We start from the raw sequence: 17,518 nt of genomic DNA, 5'->3' as shown, positions 1-17,518 counted from the left end.
TGTATGCAAGACCTGGGGGGTAATTGTACCATTATACTCAGCTCTGGTTAAGCTTCAGTTGCAGTACTGTGTCATTTTGGGCACTGCACTGTAAGAAGGATGTAGAGAAACTGGAGAGGATCCCAGGATGAGTGACAAAGATTATTCAAGGGAAATTGCAGCAAAGCAGATTTTAAACAATTTTCAGGAAAAACTTTATAGCTGTAAGAACATCAGAACAATGGAATAAGCTGCCCAAGGAAGCTGTGTAGTCTCCTTCACTGGCAGTTTTCCAGAAGAGGCTGAATAAAGGGCATCTATCTCTTGGTGAAAGTATAGGAATAGCACATCCTGTGCTTGGGTTGGGGGCTGGACTAGATGACTTGTAAGGGCCCTTCCAATCCTGTTACTCTGTCATTCTTGCATTCAGTAGACCCACCAGCAATTTGAACTGTCTGTCTTTATCTTCTGCTCTTGCAACAGACATAAGGAACTTACCCTAGTTCATTTTCTTTCCCCAGTGTCCTCTGGGACATTTGCACGTCCGGGAGTCAAAGGTGGAGGAGGTGGACCGCTCCTGTGACTCAGACGAAGATTATGAAGCCACTGGTGGGGGCATCCTCTCATCACATTGCACTCTGGTGATTCATCCACCAGATCAGAGTCCCACTTACTTACTTATTGGTACCAAACATGAGAAGGTATGTGAGTTGGTGTCCCTAGAGAGCAAGCAGATGCAATACTGATAATACTTGACACTATGGACTGGCAAAAACGATCAATTTGAATAAAACAAGGACCAATCTGACATATCACCCAAAACCCACATGCAATGTTAAGCTGCAATGGGGTGTTTGTGGTTTCCTTTTGTCTTCCATTTACTTCTCATTTTTGCTTCCCTCTCTCCCAGAGGTTTTTAATACCAGCATTTCCAAGCCCCACAAAGATCACCCCCTCAGAGAAACAGTCCCCCTCCACCCACAGCCCTGCTGGACTCTGTCTTCTCTCAGATTATTTTACTTCGCAGTGAAATAGATAGTGTATGTATGTTGTCTGTCTTGCTGTTCCTAGATAAGGTGTGAAAGATCTGGAGTTCAATGCACTGCTGTCCAAAATTCAGAGGTCCCCTCCATACTTAGATCCTGGAATCTTTTGGTGCTAAAGATAATTTCTTACACCATAACTCCTAAATAACAGTGAATCTAGACTGCAATCCAGAGGTGCCCACATATCTGAATCAGCTTTAAATTAGTTAGCTTGTATATTGGTAACAATCTATCTGCAGCATTATGGGCTTCAGCAAGAGCTGCACAGACTTTCCCAGGGCTTTGGATATGTAGCTGAAGGCTTTGCTGCAGCTGCACTGCTACCAAGCTAGCTAGTTTAAAGCTGCAATCACACTTTCGGACTGCAGTGTAGGCATGCTCTTAATAAATAGCAAAAGGGCCTAGCTATACCTGCAGCTCACTGTTGGCTTTTGGTCAGATTGTAACCTCGGTAAACCAAAATTTGAAGGAAAGAATGGAAAAGTGTGTGTGTGTGTTTGAGAGAGAGAGAGAGAATGGGTTTACCTTTAATGGGTACCCTTCGCTTTTGGCATCCTGATGGCTGGTTACCTGTAAACATAATGTGAATGTAACTTGATTTACAGCATCCTTTACATGCTGTTCTTTCCTTTTCCCCAAGGATACATGGCTATACCATCTGACTGTAGCAGCTGGCAGCAGCAGTGCCAAGGTGGGCACAGCATATGAACAGCTCATTGGAAAACTGCTGGATACAGAGGGAGATCCCCGTAAGTAGAAACCCTGAATGTCTTTCCCACAGTAGGAAAGGGTGACGACTAATTCTCTTCATCACGGTTTGCTTCAAGCCATAGGTGAGCAGAGGGGGATGGCTCAGTCATACTGCACGGTGTCTTTCACCACTAGTTGTGCAACAGGATTTTGGCAGAGAACACAGGAAATAGAGTGAAACTAGGCAACTCTGCCAGTTTGTTTATCAAAGCGTCTATTATACTGGAGATGAAACGGTAATAAATACTGAGCACAGACCTGGAATATTTTAACAAAAAAGACAAAAATCTGGATCTTTGGCTCCACCTGGCACTGCGTGCCTTGAGCTATCACTTTTCTATGCTTCACAGCCATAAAGCCACACACTCTTTTTCAAACCCACGTACACTTGGCTGCCATACGTATGTATGCAACACACATGTATGCCTGCTTATATTCACAGATCCACGTTATACCAGACACATACAAGTGCATATACTCTCACGCTTGCATATATGCCAATGTACTCATCCCCTGACAAGTATTCTCATGTATGCATGTACCATCTATACATATTCATGCACCCCAATGGACCTGCATTCACGCACTCACATGAACGTTTCCTCACACCCCTGAATATATACATACTCTCTACTGTACACTCACATACACATATAATGATCTTTAAATTTTAATCAGTGTAGAACAGTATATTTCATGAATAAAGATCTCACAAGCGTTACACATAGGTTTCTCTGTCTTCCTTTTATCAACAAACAGAATCACTTCCCACCAGAATCTAGTCTGTGTGAAGCACTCAGATGGCATGGCAAGGGTTGGCAGGGCTGCCCTATGCTGCTCTATGATATTACTCACTGGTCTTCAAAGAGATTTGCCTGTTGTTAGTGTCATGACTTCATTGCAATCAGTAGACTTATACCAGGGATGTACTGCTGACCCAATGTATTGCTGCCTGCCTTAGTTGCTTGCTCCTGACCCTCACTCTCCTTCAGCAAGGAGAGGCTCAGGAGAAGTTTTAACTCTTTCTTAGGAAACTCCTCCTTACCTCACATACAAATTCATGGTATGTTGTTTCTGAGGTTACGTGTTTTTGTTCCATTTTGCACTTCAGATTCTCCACTGTGGAAACACCCAATGCTGTGCTACAGCAAGGATGGGCTGCAAACTTCTCTCACGACTCTGCCTTCAGAGGCACTGCAAACAGAAGCCCTGAAGCTCTTCAAGGTATTTAAAAAGACAGTGCAAAAGGTTTTCAGATGTTCTGATCACATATTTTGGAGAAGAGATAAGTTATGGGCAAGACATTAGCTGACATCGTGCATGTTCCTGGTGCTGGTACAGATATGCCATCCGCAGTATAAAAAGCCAGTCCGCTTAGCAGATGTAGCTTATTCTCAGCAAATAGCCACTCGGGACCTCACTTTTTTGGGGGGGGCCAAGTGTGCCAGGCAAGTCTTACAACTCCTAAGCTGGCCTTCTCTCCCTCTCCAACATCAGGTCCAGAGGGAGAGGGAACGACTTATTGCCAGACCTGCTAGTGCCTTTTGCCAATGAGAACTTGGAGAAGCAACTCATGACCTAATTCTCATGATCTGCTTTGGGCCTTTCAACTAGAAACAAAAACCAGAACTAGGACCAGAAAGCAAGAGTGTGCTCAAGGGACTGTGAAGAGCTGTAGGGAAAAGCTAGCAAGAGAGAGAGGCGTTAAAAAGTAGTGTAGAGGTAGGAGATACTCAAGAGACATGAAATAGAAAATCAGACTTGGTGATTAGAACAATGGACTGAGCCAGGACTATCCACTGACTTCCTCTGTGGGCTTGGACATATAATTTAACCTCTATACCTCCATTATCCCTTCTGCAGAATGGGGTAATAATACTTACTGTTGTTACAGAGTACTACAGGATTGTTTAGTAAGGGTCTGAAATATTACAGGTTACAATAGTCTTACTATAGCATTGAGGTTCCTCCTATTGGCTGCTATAATCTTTTGTCTTTTATAAGGGGACTTTTTCTGAGTATGATACCATAAATGTGTAGGACCCAAGGCAGGTCAAACTATGGAGTTGGCTGGCAGAATTGCTGATGCGACCAAGCTATATTTGATGATAATAGGAGAACCAGAATTCTTATAGGTTTAGTGTCATAATCATGCACCATTCACAACAGCTGCAGAAAGAGTATAGTCTAATGCCTAGAGCAGAGGCAGGCAGGAAGGATTTAGGTGTTGTGTTTATGACTCTACTTCCTATGTGATGTTTAATGACTGCATATTTCTGCAAAGAACATGCTGCTGACATGTAGTCTATGCATATTTTTCAGGGAGGGGTCGGTGGCGGGGAGCTGTATGGAAGAAGCAGCTTCATTTAATAGAGGTTGAATCACAGATATGGAAGCCAGGAGAGCTGGGTTTTTACTAGGTTCTGTCACTGACTTGTTGTTTGACCCTGCAGCTCAGAGAGGTCAAGTGAATTCTTCAGTCTCATGTCCCTGGGGGGAGGGGGGCGCATAAAAATACAGTACTTATTCTACCTCACAGAGCTGTTAGGAAGATGAATTAACCTCTTGTAAACATTTTGAGAACCTCAGCTGGAAACTGCCGGAGAAAAGAACTGTCTTGTTCTTCCTGTAAATGCCAATTCCTTTTTCATGTAGTCCTGTCAGCTGTTCATCAACGTTCCCGTGGAGGCACCATCTATTGATTACCACGTGTCACTTGCCCAGACCGCACTGCAAGTCTGCCTGACACACAGTGAGCTGCAGAATGAAATCTATTGTCAGCTGGTTAAGCAGACGAGCTGCCGGCAACCCCAGAACCACTCCGTCATTCAGGTGAATTCCTTTCTGCCGCTCCCACTCTGTGAGAACTCTTTTTTGTTCCCCGTTTCTAATAATAATATCACAAGCAAATAAGAAATTCAATGTTTGTGCTATGCTTATTAGTTAAGTTAGCTGCATCATTTCATTTACAGCATGAAGTGGCAATTAGATCCTTGACTGTGATATGACCAGTTCAAACAATTCACAGTGTAAAGATTTCTAGCTAGAGAAATGCATAAATGCTTTGAATCACTGAGGCAGACAAGGTTCCTTGGGTGAATTTGATATCTTTTATTAGACCAACCCAAATAGTTGGAGAATAGTTATTAAGGAAGCTTGAGTACATTTGCGAATTTTATGAACTTTTGGCAGACAATCAATAAAACGAAATTCACTGACTAAACTATTAGTTGTGAATTATTTGTCTAGTTGCACTGGCCAAGACTTTCCAAAGAAAAACTCTTCATCTGGGGTACCTACCTTGAGAAGCCATAAAGGGAGCTGATTTTCAGAAAGAAAATCAAGGTCCTTTAAAACATCTCAAGTTAGATGCCCTGAAAAGGAAGTGTCTACAATCACAAATCACAATTTCAACCTGTGGTTTTCTCAAGATATAACTGGGAGCAAGAACTGGACAAAAAATGACTGTTCCTGAAGGGTTGGAAAGGGCCAGATGCAGAAGCTGATGTTTCTAAACCATTTCACATCTATGCCTATGTAGCTGTGTTGTCTAAATGACCTGGTTCTCTTCACAGTGCTGGCAACTCTTGGCTTTGTGTGCTCCTCTCTTTCTGCCTCAGCACCACTTCCTCTGGTATGTCAAACAGCACCTGCAGAGGCATGCGGATCCCAGGTAAGGAACATGCCAGGTTTTTCTTTCACTAGTCTGGTTACCCTAAACATTGATTGGGGTGTGAATATTTTTTTCATGGTGACAAAAATAAAGTGGAGACGAAGCCAAAGCGTCCATAGAAGCAAACAAACTGGCAATGGTTCCTAGGTGATCAATTCTGCTGAAAGATTAGCAGGAATTCTGAGGGGACAAGAAGAGGGAGACAAGGCTCTAAATGACTTCAGCAACCTTAAAAAAAGTTAACAAACCTTAAACAGATTCCAGTACTATATTTTATTATCCTTGGAGTAGGTTACAGAGCAGAATACCCAGTGATCCCTATTCTGGTCACAATAAGCCATTCCAGGGGGGCACTACTTAGTTATTGATGCAATTCACAGGTAGTTAAAAGCACTTGATCTTCAGCCTCATGTCTCACCACACACTTTCATCATGCCTTATTAACCAGATAACAGTAAACCAGAACCTGGGTATGCACTGTAAGAACAGCTGTAAGTAAACAGCTATTTCATTTTAAACCTATGTTTGCATCCAAACACACTGCCCAGAACTTTTTTTTAAAAAAACTCAGACTAAAAGTCCCCTGAGATTTGAAAAGGACTCTGTTGTTGTTGTTGTTGTTGTTGTTGAATGGCTCTGTACTTACCAATTCCAGTCAGAACCAGAAATGGCAAAATGCCATGGGGGAAGTGGCTTTCTTACAGTATTGCCTGCCTAATTAGAAGCAGAAATACTACAAAACTAATGCTTACCCTTACTTTACAAACCCATGTTTCTCAGTCCATTTTTATCTGAATTAAATCTGAGCTTCAGACCCATTGAGGTGAATTAGGACACTTCTACATATGTACTTCTTCATTTGAAAGATCTCTGGGAAAACCAGAACACTAGGAAGCAGTGACAGTAATGGGTACAGTATACATACCTAAAATAATGTATTTGTGTTGTCCCTCTCTCACTCTGAGAGCAGGAGTGAAATAGGCAAGTATGCCATCTACTGTCAGAGATCACTGGAGCGCACATTACAGACCAGAGAGAGGGAAGCTAAGCCTTCCAGAATGGAGATTGTGTCCATTTTGCTGCGGAACCCCTACCACCACTCGCTGCCCTTCAGTATTCCTGTGCACTTCATGAATGGAACCTACCAGGTAAGATGCTGGGCTTGGGTATGTATCTCCCAGGCAATTGAGAGCTGCACTGGAGTCTGCCCAACTGGAATAGGGAGGTCAATGGAGGGGAACTGAGGGATTGTACCCAATCAGGCTCTGTGGATAGTTATTAGGGCTGTGCAAAGCTTCAGTCGCCGATTCAATTCGGCAGAGATTCAGTGCAATTCAGCAGCCGAATCTGTGAATCCAAATCGAATCAGGAGACCCTTTAGTCTCTCTGAATCGAATCAGAGCCCTCTGAACTGATTTGGAGAGATTCGGTGATTCGAACACAGACACAGCTTTAAATGTTTTTTCTACATACCTCAAGGTACCAGGTGGCTCATGAATGCTGAGATGGTGGGGTGGTTGGAGCATCCCTGGGGAGCGCAGGGGGAGCATTTCTGGTCCACTTCTGGGTCTACCACCAAGCACTCCTGTGGGACACTCCATCCGCCCCACCATCGCAGCATTGACGAACTGCACCTGGTACCTCAAGGCATGTAGAAAAAACATTTAAAGCTGTGTCTATGGCCAAATTGCTGATTCTCTGAATCGGCATTGAATCTTCAGATTTGGATTCAGCCGAATCAAATTGGGATGGTGATCCAAATCAACTAATTGAATCACTGTCCCCGATTCAGGCCAAATCTGAATCAAATACAGCTCATTTTGCACACCCCTAATAGTTACCATGTTCTCTGTTTACAGCTGTTTGGCCAAACTCTATTCATTTAGTTATTTTAATCTCTGGCTTCATTTTAGGTTGTCGGTTTTGATGGTTCCTCAACAGTAGATGAGTTCATCCAGCGGCTGAACCAGGAGACTGGAATGAGGAAACCCTCCCACACTGGTTTTTCCCTCTTCACAGATGACCCATCTGGCAGAGACTTGGAGCACTGCCTCCAGGGCAACATGAAGGTGATTCCTTCTCCAGTAATTCCAGCATACTCCTTCCAAATCCTCCTAATGGCGAATGAATATTTTTGATGTGGCCGAGATCGCATTCACCTGAATCTTGTCTAGACAAAGATTTCAAGGTGTGATGTTAGATCATGTTATTTAGCTTCATCTAACAAGCAGCACCTAAAGCTGTAGTCAAGTCAAGGCAAACTGTTTTGATATGGGCTTTTTCTTGACTACAGCTTTAAAAGATGCTTCTTAAATAAAGCTAGCTAACTTGACTTTGCATCACACCTTGAAATTCTCATCAACACAAGGTCCTGCCAGGCTGTGGAGTGCCAGATGCATGTAATTAAAATCACATATTGGATTGTTAAATGCCCTTGGTATTTCCACGTAAAACCAACCTCTCCTGCTGATGGCTGTGACTTGAAGAAACTATATTTTGGTGCTGACCCTAGAGAGCCCCTCCTCCGTGTTGGCTTAGAGGATACATTTACATACAAGGCACAAGCTGTTGCAGATGGACATTTCTGGAGCAGAACTGGAAAAGGCAGCTTTGAAAGAGACTGTAGTTCCAGCTCAGCTGCAAGGAATATGTTGCGATAGTGGCAATAGAGGGCATAAGGAGTTAAAAGCACTGTAGAGTGTAGAAAAAAATGGCAATAACTCCTTCTTACATGTTTTGCAGAGGAAGGTGCCACAATGAACTGCAGCCAGCTAGTTCTCTATCATAGTTGGATACAGATTAGGTGATCCTGAGCTTTGCTTGTGTTGTATGGGGAGACAAGATATTCAAAGAGCTAGCTGAGTCCTAAACAAACAAAAGCATTACCCTGGCTGGTTAAATTGGGCAAGGAGACCTCTCCTCTATAGCTTAAGTCAAGAGGTTGGGATGGTTGTTCAGTTATCTCAAGTGACCTCTAATACTCTTCACTTGCTCTTTATTTACCGTGTGAATGGATGTAATGGAGATTTTTACTATCCCATTTTCAAAAAGGTTGGAATAATTTAAAGAAGCTAACCAGAACTGTAGTATTGTTTTGATTACAGGGAGATCTGACATGCAAAGTCGAGATCCAGTTCCAAACTAGGTTTTGTTTTGGTTCATCTTGGCATAGATACCCACCAGGAGGAGTTTCATAGAGCTTGCACTAGTTTGGGATTCACATTCAACCTCCCCAGAGACTTGGATCTGGAGTCTTCATTTAGGACCATTTCTAATTATGTATTGCATACCAGGAAAAATGTGATGGACTCATCTGTCACTTCCTGGCTAAGTATACAGGCAGTCCTCGGACTTATGACACAATTGGTTCCTGAAAACTGCGCCTTAAATCAAACCGTTGTAACTCAGAACAAATTTTTTCATAAAAAACAATGTTATAAATGGGGGATTGGTTCCTGAACCAAGGCCTGATACCCTATATACACTAAAAATACCCCAGAATTTTGTACTCAATCAATTACAGATGAGTAATATAGCTACATGAATGTATTTATATTGTAAATAGCAATCATATTGATTTGGAAGGACTTCTTTGAGGTGACTTTGCTGAACTTTTTGAAGGGCTCTTGGTTGGACTTTTTGAAGGGTTCTTGGCTGGAGTCTTCTCAGGAGTCTTGGCTGCAGGTTTTTCTGGAGTCTTGTCTGCTTTCTTAAAGAAAGTATCCAAGGAAGTTTGGACAGATGTTCTCCAGGGAGATGGGTGATGCAGTGAACTTGTTTGCTGGTGTGGAGTCGCATCAGATTAAGTGTTGTAAAGTCGAAACTGATGTCTTAAAGTTGAAACAGGGTGTCAATTTATAAACGTTGTAAATGCATAAAGTTGTAACTTGAAACGCTGTAAGTCGAGGACTGCCTGTAGTCTGATCCAATCTGTCCTTCCCTCATCCTGACCCCACAATAGTTTGTTATCCAAATCACTTTTTCCTTAAGTTTACATTTCTTTTTAACTTGTCTCTGTAATTGCTTTAAAGATCTGTGATGTCATTGCAAAATGGGAACAAGCTTTGAAAGAGCTGCATCCTGGGAAATATGAAGGTGGCACAAGAATAGTGAAACTGACTTATAAAACCAGGTACCATTCATCATTTGATGGGGTGGTTGTTATTGCTGATTAAATATCTATCGAGTGCATATATCAGCCTGATATATGTCAGAGGGGCTGCAACTTTTTATAAACTGTTATTGTCAGAACTGGTGAATCTAGAAGCATTCCATTCTTAAAGGAATGAAAAGTAATTTGTGTGTGTTCAAGGGGATGGATGGAACATGAATAAAACCCAACACATTTTGGAAAAGCTAAAACAGACTTAGAATCAGACAAATTACAAGATACAATACAACAGAGCAGCATTTTGTATTGTTCCACTAATAGAGACCCAACCATAAAACAGAATTAAACAATATATATTAGATAGGAACAGGAGAGACTTAAAGAAGCACATGCGTGGGGAAAACAATTCTGAGACTTAACAAAGAAAAGGAGCCATTTGGGCAAGATAAATGGAGGAAGTGACTAATGCTAGGGCTACATGAGGACAGAAAATAGGGAAGTAAGAGACAAAGATTTATAAGGAGAACTGGGCTGAGTGTGTGGTGGGCTTTATAAACAAAGGAAGCAAGTTTGAAGGAGAGTCTGAAATGAATAAAATGTTAGTGAAGAGCTGTCTGTAGATGAAGATTAGATGCAATACTTCCCCCTTCTTGTTCCTCAAGAGTTCCACCTGCTGGCAAAATGGGAGCCTGCCCAGAACTGAAGGATCAAAATCATGGTGTAAATGTTATGGACCATCTAGTAAATATTGTCAACCTCTGTCTGATGGAAGGGTACTGATTTCCCCAGGTTTATAAAAGCATTGCTCAGTATTAACTAGACACCTTTTGATACCCAGGTTTGTCACAGGAATGGGAATGGCTTCTAGAACAATTCCCTCCTGAGATGTGAAGGAAACAGTTTCCAATTCTGCCCTTTCGTCTCCACTATCATGAGGACAGGGCTTCAGCACCAATGCTCCCAAGTCAACTCTTCTATTGCACAAAATTAACTTTTCAAGAATAAATAAATCTTTTAAGTTTTCAATTCTCTTCTCAGCTACTACTTGGCACTTCTTCTCCCTTTTACTTCTCTCTTCTTCAGATTGTATTTTCGAAGCCAAGCAAAAGGTGAGACAGATCGAGAGCGGTTGCTGCTGGCCTTCCAGGTCAGCAGTGAAATAGCCAATGGAAGGTTCCCTGTCAATAAGGAATTGGCTCTAGAAATGGTGGCTTTGATGGCTCAGGTGAGCAACCAGCCAAGCATTCTCTGGAGCTGAGCTCTGTTTTTAGCAGTGGGATGGTACAGTGTTGGCAGGGCCATGTTTTTCTTGTGTATGGAGAGCACGACGATGAAGGCTACATTTCTAAAGAGGGATGAGGCTTCTGTGGTGATGTTCTGTTTCAGAGGCTGTTATAGAAAGCACATCTGGCAAAAGGAAGCAAGAAAATCCATACCTCTTTCCTACAGGCCACTGACTTGCTCCTTTCTAATACGCTGCATTATAAGTGAAAATCCTTCCTGTTGTTTTGTTTGTTGCTGCACATCATATTTCCTCAGTTAAGCTGTCCTGACTGATGTAACAGGGAATGGTACTTCTTACCAAACCACTCATACCTTATGAGCTATATTATGCCAACCATAAATCAACAGAGTAAACTATTCACAATAAGTAGTAGACTTCTGTACAATTTTGATTGTATACAAATACCCCATCGTTCCCAAGAGAACTCTGTTGTATCAAGAGCCATAAAAAGATATAGCCAGTCTGTAAGTGTGCCAGAAGCATTTCTGATCAGCATGTCTGATGAAGATTATTAAAACAATCACTTTACAGATTTTAGCCCAATAGTCAGAGCATGTTCTTTTACATGGCCAACAGCCAAAAGCCTCACTCAGGAAAAGCATCTTGCAGGTTTCTATACTAGTCCACTATACTTTCAAGAACCATGTTACTGATACAGATTTAATCACACTGTGTAATGGGTGTGGGTATAGTCCACAGAACAGTTATTTCTTGCTAAATAAGAATGACCAAACATAAATACTAGGTCTGCTCCCTGAGTCAGTCAGATAAGTATGTCCTGAAAAAAAAAAATGTTCTTTTAATCCAGGGAGGCAGATTTTCCATTTGGTTTGAGCAGAATTTGGATGCATTGAAGAGTGGGTTAACAAAAGGCTCTCTTAACCTCAGCCCTTGAGTAAATTGAACCTTCAAAAGAACAGCCTAAACTTGTGCTATCAGCATAAGATCCTAGAGGGAACTTAGAACAGTAGAGAATCCTCTCACCATCAAATTTATGCCCATTTCCTTGGCCATTATCAATGTGCCTGCTCAGTTCATCCTGAAGACACAGGGCAGCTGGCATAGAAAGTTGCACAGACCCTAGCAGCAAAGAGTTCCTTCTATGAAAGAGGAATTTCCCAATCTTCCTCTGGTCATTTTCAAGTTACTTTGCACTGTATCTGTTACAAAGTGACATTAGCAGAACAGGGAATCATGCTTATACCAGCTGCAAATAAGCTTACTGGCCAACTGCAGGTGGAATAAAAGTCTTAGCAATGATACAAAGGAATTTTCCTGCAGTCTCAGTGGTTGGCCCAAATCCCGTTTCATCTTCACAAAGCAGGCAGGGATGTCCCCAGTAGTCACTCACTGTGCATGAAATATATTTTGGTGTCATTTCCAGAGCCCCTTCACATTCTATTTCAGGTGGAATATGGGGATTTGGATCGACCAATACCTTCAAGTCCTGGGGGTACCTCTCAGTCCAAAATGCAACACCTGCTCCAACAGTTTTTGGACAAGTTCTATCCCAAACGCTACAAACAAAATGTTGTTCCTGAGCAGCTTAGGTAAGATGTTAACCCTGGTCATGTTCTCTTACATGCAACTCTGTGCAGGGGGGGAGGAGGGGAGGGAAGGGAAAGGTGAAAGAGAGAGAGATCCAGGTACTTGCTATTTACAGAATGCATCTCTTTTTGTAATTAGAAAATTTAAAAGGGATACTGTCAAGATAGATATTTTACACAAGCAAATGCTGTCTTATTTAAATGAAGAAACATAAAAAGAACATAGATCTCAGGCAACATGTGCCCTTTAAAAGTGATAATGAGCCAACCCAGATTAAAATAGGATTAGTTAACTACAGGTGATTTTCTCCATGTAAAGAACCAGCACCTAAAAAAAACCCCAAATTATTCAACAGTAAACCCTATCTGCCCCAAATTAGAGTCCACACCCCTATATGAAATACCCCAAACCTCAATTCTCCCTAAGTGCCTAGCTAAGCAAAGGGGCTTTGTAGCAAACCCTATAAAGCCCAGTAAACCTGGGCTGCTTCAGACCATACAGAAGCAAATTTGGAAGTCAAAGAGCTGACCCACATTCTGTCCTTCAGTCTGCTATTGGCTCTTTGAGTCAGGAAGCGTCACACACGTGTATAAAACTAAACTAAAAGATTAGATGTTTCTACTGATCACAGTTCCAGCCATTTTGCCTGGAAAGTATACCAGTCTCTCCAGTTTTTATTGGTCAGAACTAGTGCAATATACTCCACCTAGAAATCCATGGGTCTCCCTTGGGCTTCCATAGGAAGATGTGTTGCCTACAGAGCAGTCCATGAGCTGCTGCACCTCCTCACATGATTTAAGTTGTAATCCCACAGACAGCACCTTGCAACAAAGATGTTTAAGGTACACATAACAGTAATCATGAGAGATCTAGGGCATTATTTTTTCCCATGGAAAAAAAACCAGCCTAGGTCAAACACTTATACTTTTTTTTTTTAAATTGCAAAGTCAAGAACTAAAAAATTAGGAAACGCCAACATTAAAAAGGCCTATGCAAACTTAATTTTCCCCCTTGTGCATATGCTTATGATACAACCTTTAATTTTTAATTTAAATTTAAATAAGCAAAAATAGTCTTCCAGGGCAAATACTCACCACAGAAAAATTAATCACAAGCTGTTCAAGTTAGCAAAGTTAACAACAGTTAAGACCAAGGTTCTGTCAGGCAACCTTAATAACAGGCACTGCTATGGGCCCTGTTTATAGTATGTTATACGATAGTCCTTCAGAGGGAAAGATATTTTATAAGTATAACAGAAATTTTATCTCATGTCCTTCAAGGGGAAAGAGTAATGTTATAATGCACTGTGGATTCCAACAGGCGTCTAGCTGACAGACTGGCTACGAAATGGATGGTGCTGCAGGGATGCTCTCCACCAGAATGCATTCGAATTTATTTGACAGTGGCTCGGAAATGGCCTCTCTTTGGAGCTAAGATATTTGCTGCTAAGGTAACTACAGGTGGCTTCTTGCATTTAGTTTCACTTTAGAAAGAATGGAAAAGAGAAGTCTGCTCCAGACACTAGGGGTTGCTGGTGTACCACAAATAAATGTTGATGCTTTCATAGCCAGAGAATCAAGACAACCATGCTTTGTATAAGAAAGTCCTGCGCCAGTGAGGGAAAAGGGGGTTAAAACTTTTATACATCCTCCCCTGAAGCTGGTAACCCATATAAAGGAATACCAGAAGTTTCAATCCTGCTCTCAGCTCTGCAGATAGCACAGGGAAACAATGCCTGTACCTCTCTTTCTCAGTCAAAAAAAGTATGTAAAACTATTGCCCTATTGTACAGACAGAAATTAAAGCACATCTTGGTTATATCACTTGCCAACTCAGTGGCAAAGCAAGGAATGGAAGCCGGGAGCCTTGGCTTCCAGTAATTTATGTTAATCTCTTAAACCTCCCGAAATTTTTATTTAACCTGTTCCTTTTACATGTCGTGAAATTTAAAGTCTTAGCACATTGTGCTAAGCTAGCAAACCTCACTTTGGTAATCATACACTGAAAGCAGAAGTGGATGACTAGGTTATAGCCCTAGCCTAGCCTAAAAACAGACCTTGGATTTCTTTGGGGACAAAGTATTTTATTCTAGGATTTTACAGATGTACAAACCCATTGTTCCACTTCAAGCACCCATAAAGTAGCAGAGATAATGTGGGGCTAAATCATGTTACTTGCTGTTCAAGCTGAGTGTGTAAATGATTGTTGTTAAATACCTGTTTTGATGTGAATCAAAGCCAGCCCTGGACAATCAGACCCAAGAAAGATTTTTTTTTTACCCTATACCTTCCTATCTGTTTGATTTCTATATCAGCAGGAGCTTAGGCTATTGAAGATGGAGAGGAGGCTCTTGCCCAGACTCAGTTACAAGCACTGGTTCTGATGTTTTGTCTCTTGCTTTGAAATCAAATTTGTTGAGTTTCTGGAATAAAGTAAGGGGAAAACTGATCTCTTGAGTAGCTAAACTGGAAGTTTTCAGCAAGTTCAGAGAGTGTGCTGATTTCCATTAAACTCAGTGGCTGTCACCAGTATATGCAGCAGTTGACGGCATTCTCCAGAAATAGAACTGAAAATCAAAATATTCTATAGTTCTTCGACCCAAAATTTAACAATGTTGGTATTTCCAACAATCTGGGATGTTGGGTTTTTTTAATCTGATATGTAAACTGCAAGAACCATGGCATTATCTGTAATAACAAAAATCACAGATTGAGAAATAATTGGCATTAGCCATAACAATAGCCCACAACAGTGTCTCCTATATTTACCAAATATTCTGGAATTGTCCTTCACAAAAACCTTTCATTCCAGTAGGATAAAAAGCTTCGCACATTAGCACAGTTTATGGCAGGTCATTGGCAACTCTCAGTGTTTCTTTATGTTGGGTGCAGTTTTCTTCTCCGAACACTTGAGTCTTTGGGGATCTGTTGTCCATGTCAAGGACATGAACATCTGAAGGGGTTCTGCATGAACAGTGGTGTAGAGATGCCACCTCACCCAGCACTTTTGCATAGCAAATATATGAGGTACTTCAGGGGCACTGGTTGGCAGAGGACTGCTAATTAGGTAGGGAGTTTTGCTCCACTGTTTTGATGGTTTAGATGCAGCCCTGTTTGGTAGTATCTATGGCTTCTAGTAGTCTATGTCAGTGATTCTCAGCTGGGGTGCCACGACACCCTGGAGTATCTACAGATTCTTTCAAGGGTGCCCAGGGGGCCACGCAATGTTAGTACTGTTATGAATCATATTTGTAAACCTAAGCAAAACCCAGAAATTCCAAACAGAAATCCATAGTTGTGGTCTTTCTGAGGTCTTTGCAACAGCAAAACTGATCTACTATTTTTCCACTGGCAAAAAACAAGGGGTGCCTTGAATCTATTCAGGAATACCTCAAATCTAAAAAAGGTTGAGAACCATTGGTCTACGTAAAAAGTACTGGTTACCTGGTACTATTTCCTAGTGCTTGGCTTTCTTAGAGAGAGAGGTAGGTAGCTAAGTTAGGCAGAAGGGTGGGACCGTAAAGGCTAACTTGCTTAGAAAGGCATACGGTTCCACCCTGCCCTGCCTTCTGCCTTTCATTGTTTGGCAATATCAGCTTCAAGACTGAGCTACTGTATTCTTTCCCTTATGGAGAGGACTGAAGTACAGTAGCAAAGAATAGCATGAGAGAAAGCTGCATTGACACTATCTTTTCTCTCCCTGTCCAGTAATAAGCAAAGACAGGTCCCTTGATGATGGAACAAGAAGAGCCCACAAACAGAATAGGGCAGCTGATCTGGTACCTCAACACATCATTACATTCAGTTTTACATACGTCAACTTAGGTTAGATTTTAAAAGACAATATTTTGAAACTTGGAGATGAATTATTTTCATGAGTTCCTAATTATTTCATGATAATTAGGATCAGTGGTATAAGAGGTGCAAGATATACAAGATGATACAGATATCTAACAGATTTGGTCAGGCAGGCTAATGTATAGGCCCTTTCCTCCCAAACTTGTCCTTATGACTCAAGAAATAAGATGGAAATCTCTTGGCTTTGTGATGCTATAGTATTTCTTAATTAGTTATTTCTAATTTCTTCAGCCTATTTTGCCCTCTCCCTTGGAAGACTTTCCAGTGTGGATAGCTGTGAATGAAGATGGCATCAGCCTACTGGATTATCACACTATGGTACAGTGAGGAGCACTGGTTGAGAAAAATAGCAACCTTCCCCACAGAAGCACATCCCTATAGACCAAAATCCTAGGATGAACCCATCTGAAATTTCCCATTGACTTCCAAAGGGGCCAGGAGTTCATACAGTGAAGTTAGAGATAAACAAGTTTTCCCTATACTTGAACACTGCATAAAGGTAGAGTAATTATATGACCAAGTCACGGTGGCAGGTGCCTCTGTTAACTTGCACTACGCTATAAATGAGCTAGGGCTGCCTCCCTATGGTTAAGTAAGCATTGGACCTACTGGGAAAATGCTAGAAACAACTTAATATGGAAAGCAAATTTAGTCAGGAATTTGTTTATCCTAAAGCCAACCCTCACAAAAGGGAGTCCTTATGAACGACATATAGCATTTGCATGGCCTATTCAGAGCCACAAAACTGCTTATAATGGTCCGCTGGGGATCTGATGTTGTGCAGGCTGAAAAACAGTACTCCAGCTAAGGGAGGGGATTTTTTTTCTTTTACAAAACTGAGACTCTTCTACCGTCCGTTGTCTGCAGCACTTAAAGCTCTCTTACTCATATGCTTCTGTGTTGACCTTTGGAGGCTGTCGAGATGACTTCATGATTGTAGTCAGTCAGGTGAAGGACAGGAGTTCTGGAAAAAACAGCATTGAAAAGCTGCTTTTCACCATGGCAGTTCCGAAGGTGGGTATAAAATGAATGGTCGAATGGGTCCCTTCCACTTGGCAGGAAAAACCTGAGGGTTAAGAATAGCTGAGCATTTGGTCCACTTCCTGGAGAGTGGTAGCTTTCCTTGCCGCACTAGCCATCAAGTACTTTTAGCCTTCAAACCCTTTGAAAGCACAGGTCTCTAAGTGACTGACCCATCTGATCCAACCCTGGATTTAGCCCTAAATTTACCTCTAAAGAGCTCAACTCAGTTTTGAGGATGGCCTTCTC

General features: G+C 41.7%; 2 protein-coding genes across 4 annotated transcripts in view; one reads left to right on the top strand and one right to left on the bottom strand.

Annotated features, from left to right (window-relative positions):
- PLEKHH1 (pleckstrin homology, MyTH4 and FERM domain containing H1) overlaps window positions 1-17,518 on the top strand; it is a 78,826-nt gene that overhangs the window by 57,047 nt on the left and 4,261 nt on the right. For both annotated transcript variants that reach the window (XM_006266446.4, XM_019476736.2), the window contains exons 16-28: window positions 501-680; window positions 1,666-1,774; window positions 2,887-2,999; window positions 4,431-4,607; window positions 5,351-5,448; window positions 6,419-6,596; window positions 7,362-7,517; window positions 9,480-9,580; window positions 10,643-10,784; window positions 12,252-12,394; window positions 13,713-13,842; window positions 16,481-16,567; window positions 17,117-17,263. In XM_006266446.4, the coding sequence (XP_006266508.1) occupies window positions 501-680; window positions 1,666-1,774; window positions 2,887-2,999; window positions 4,431-4,607; window positions 5,351-5,448; window positions 6,419-6,596; window positions 7,362-7,517; window positions 9,480-9,580; window positions 10,643-10,784; window positions 12,252-12,394; window positions 13,713-13,842; window positions 16,481-16,567; window positions 17,117-17,263 (1,761 nt within the window). The remainder of the gene's footprint in view (window positions 1-500; window positions 681-1,665; window positions 1,775-2,886; window positions 3,000-4,430; window positions 4,608-5,350; window positions 5,449-6,418; window positions 6,597-7,361; window positions 7,518-9,479; window positions 9,581-10,642; window positions 10,785-12,251; window positions 12,395-13,712; window positions 13,843-16,480; window positions 16,568-17,116; window positions 17,264-17,518) is intronic.
- PIGH (phosphatidylinositol glycan anchor biosynthesis class H) overlaps window positions 611-17,518 on the bottom strand; it is a 40,049-nt gene continuing 23,141 nt past the window's right edge. The window contains exons 4-5 of one of the 2 annotated variants that reach the window (XM_059722883.1): window positions 1,551-1,595; window positions 611-698 (exon numbers count right to left, since the gene is read on the bottom strand). In XM_059722883.1, coding sequence (XP_059578866.1) covers window positions 654-698; window positions 1,551-1,595 — 90 coding nt within the window. In that variant the 3' untranslated portion in view covers window positions 611-653. Of the gene's footprint in view, window positions 699-1,550; window positions 1,596-4,866; window positions 5,629-17,518 lie in introns of those variants that run through there. The other variant, XM_014602253.3, reaches the window with a different exon arrangement.

This window comes from Alligator mississippiensis, chromosome 2, assembly GCF_030867095.1.
Source record: "Alligator mississippiensis isolate rAllMis1 chromosome 2, rAllMis1, whole genome shotgun sequence".
NCBI classification, from domain to species: Eukaryota; Metazoa; Chordata; order Crocodylia; family Alligatoridae; genus Alligator; species Alligator mississippiensis.
Note: the sequence above shows the minus strand (reverse complement) of the source record. Positions and strands in the feature narration are given on the sequence as shown.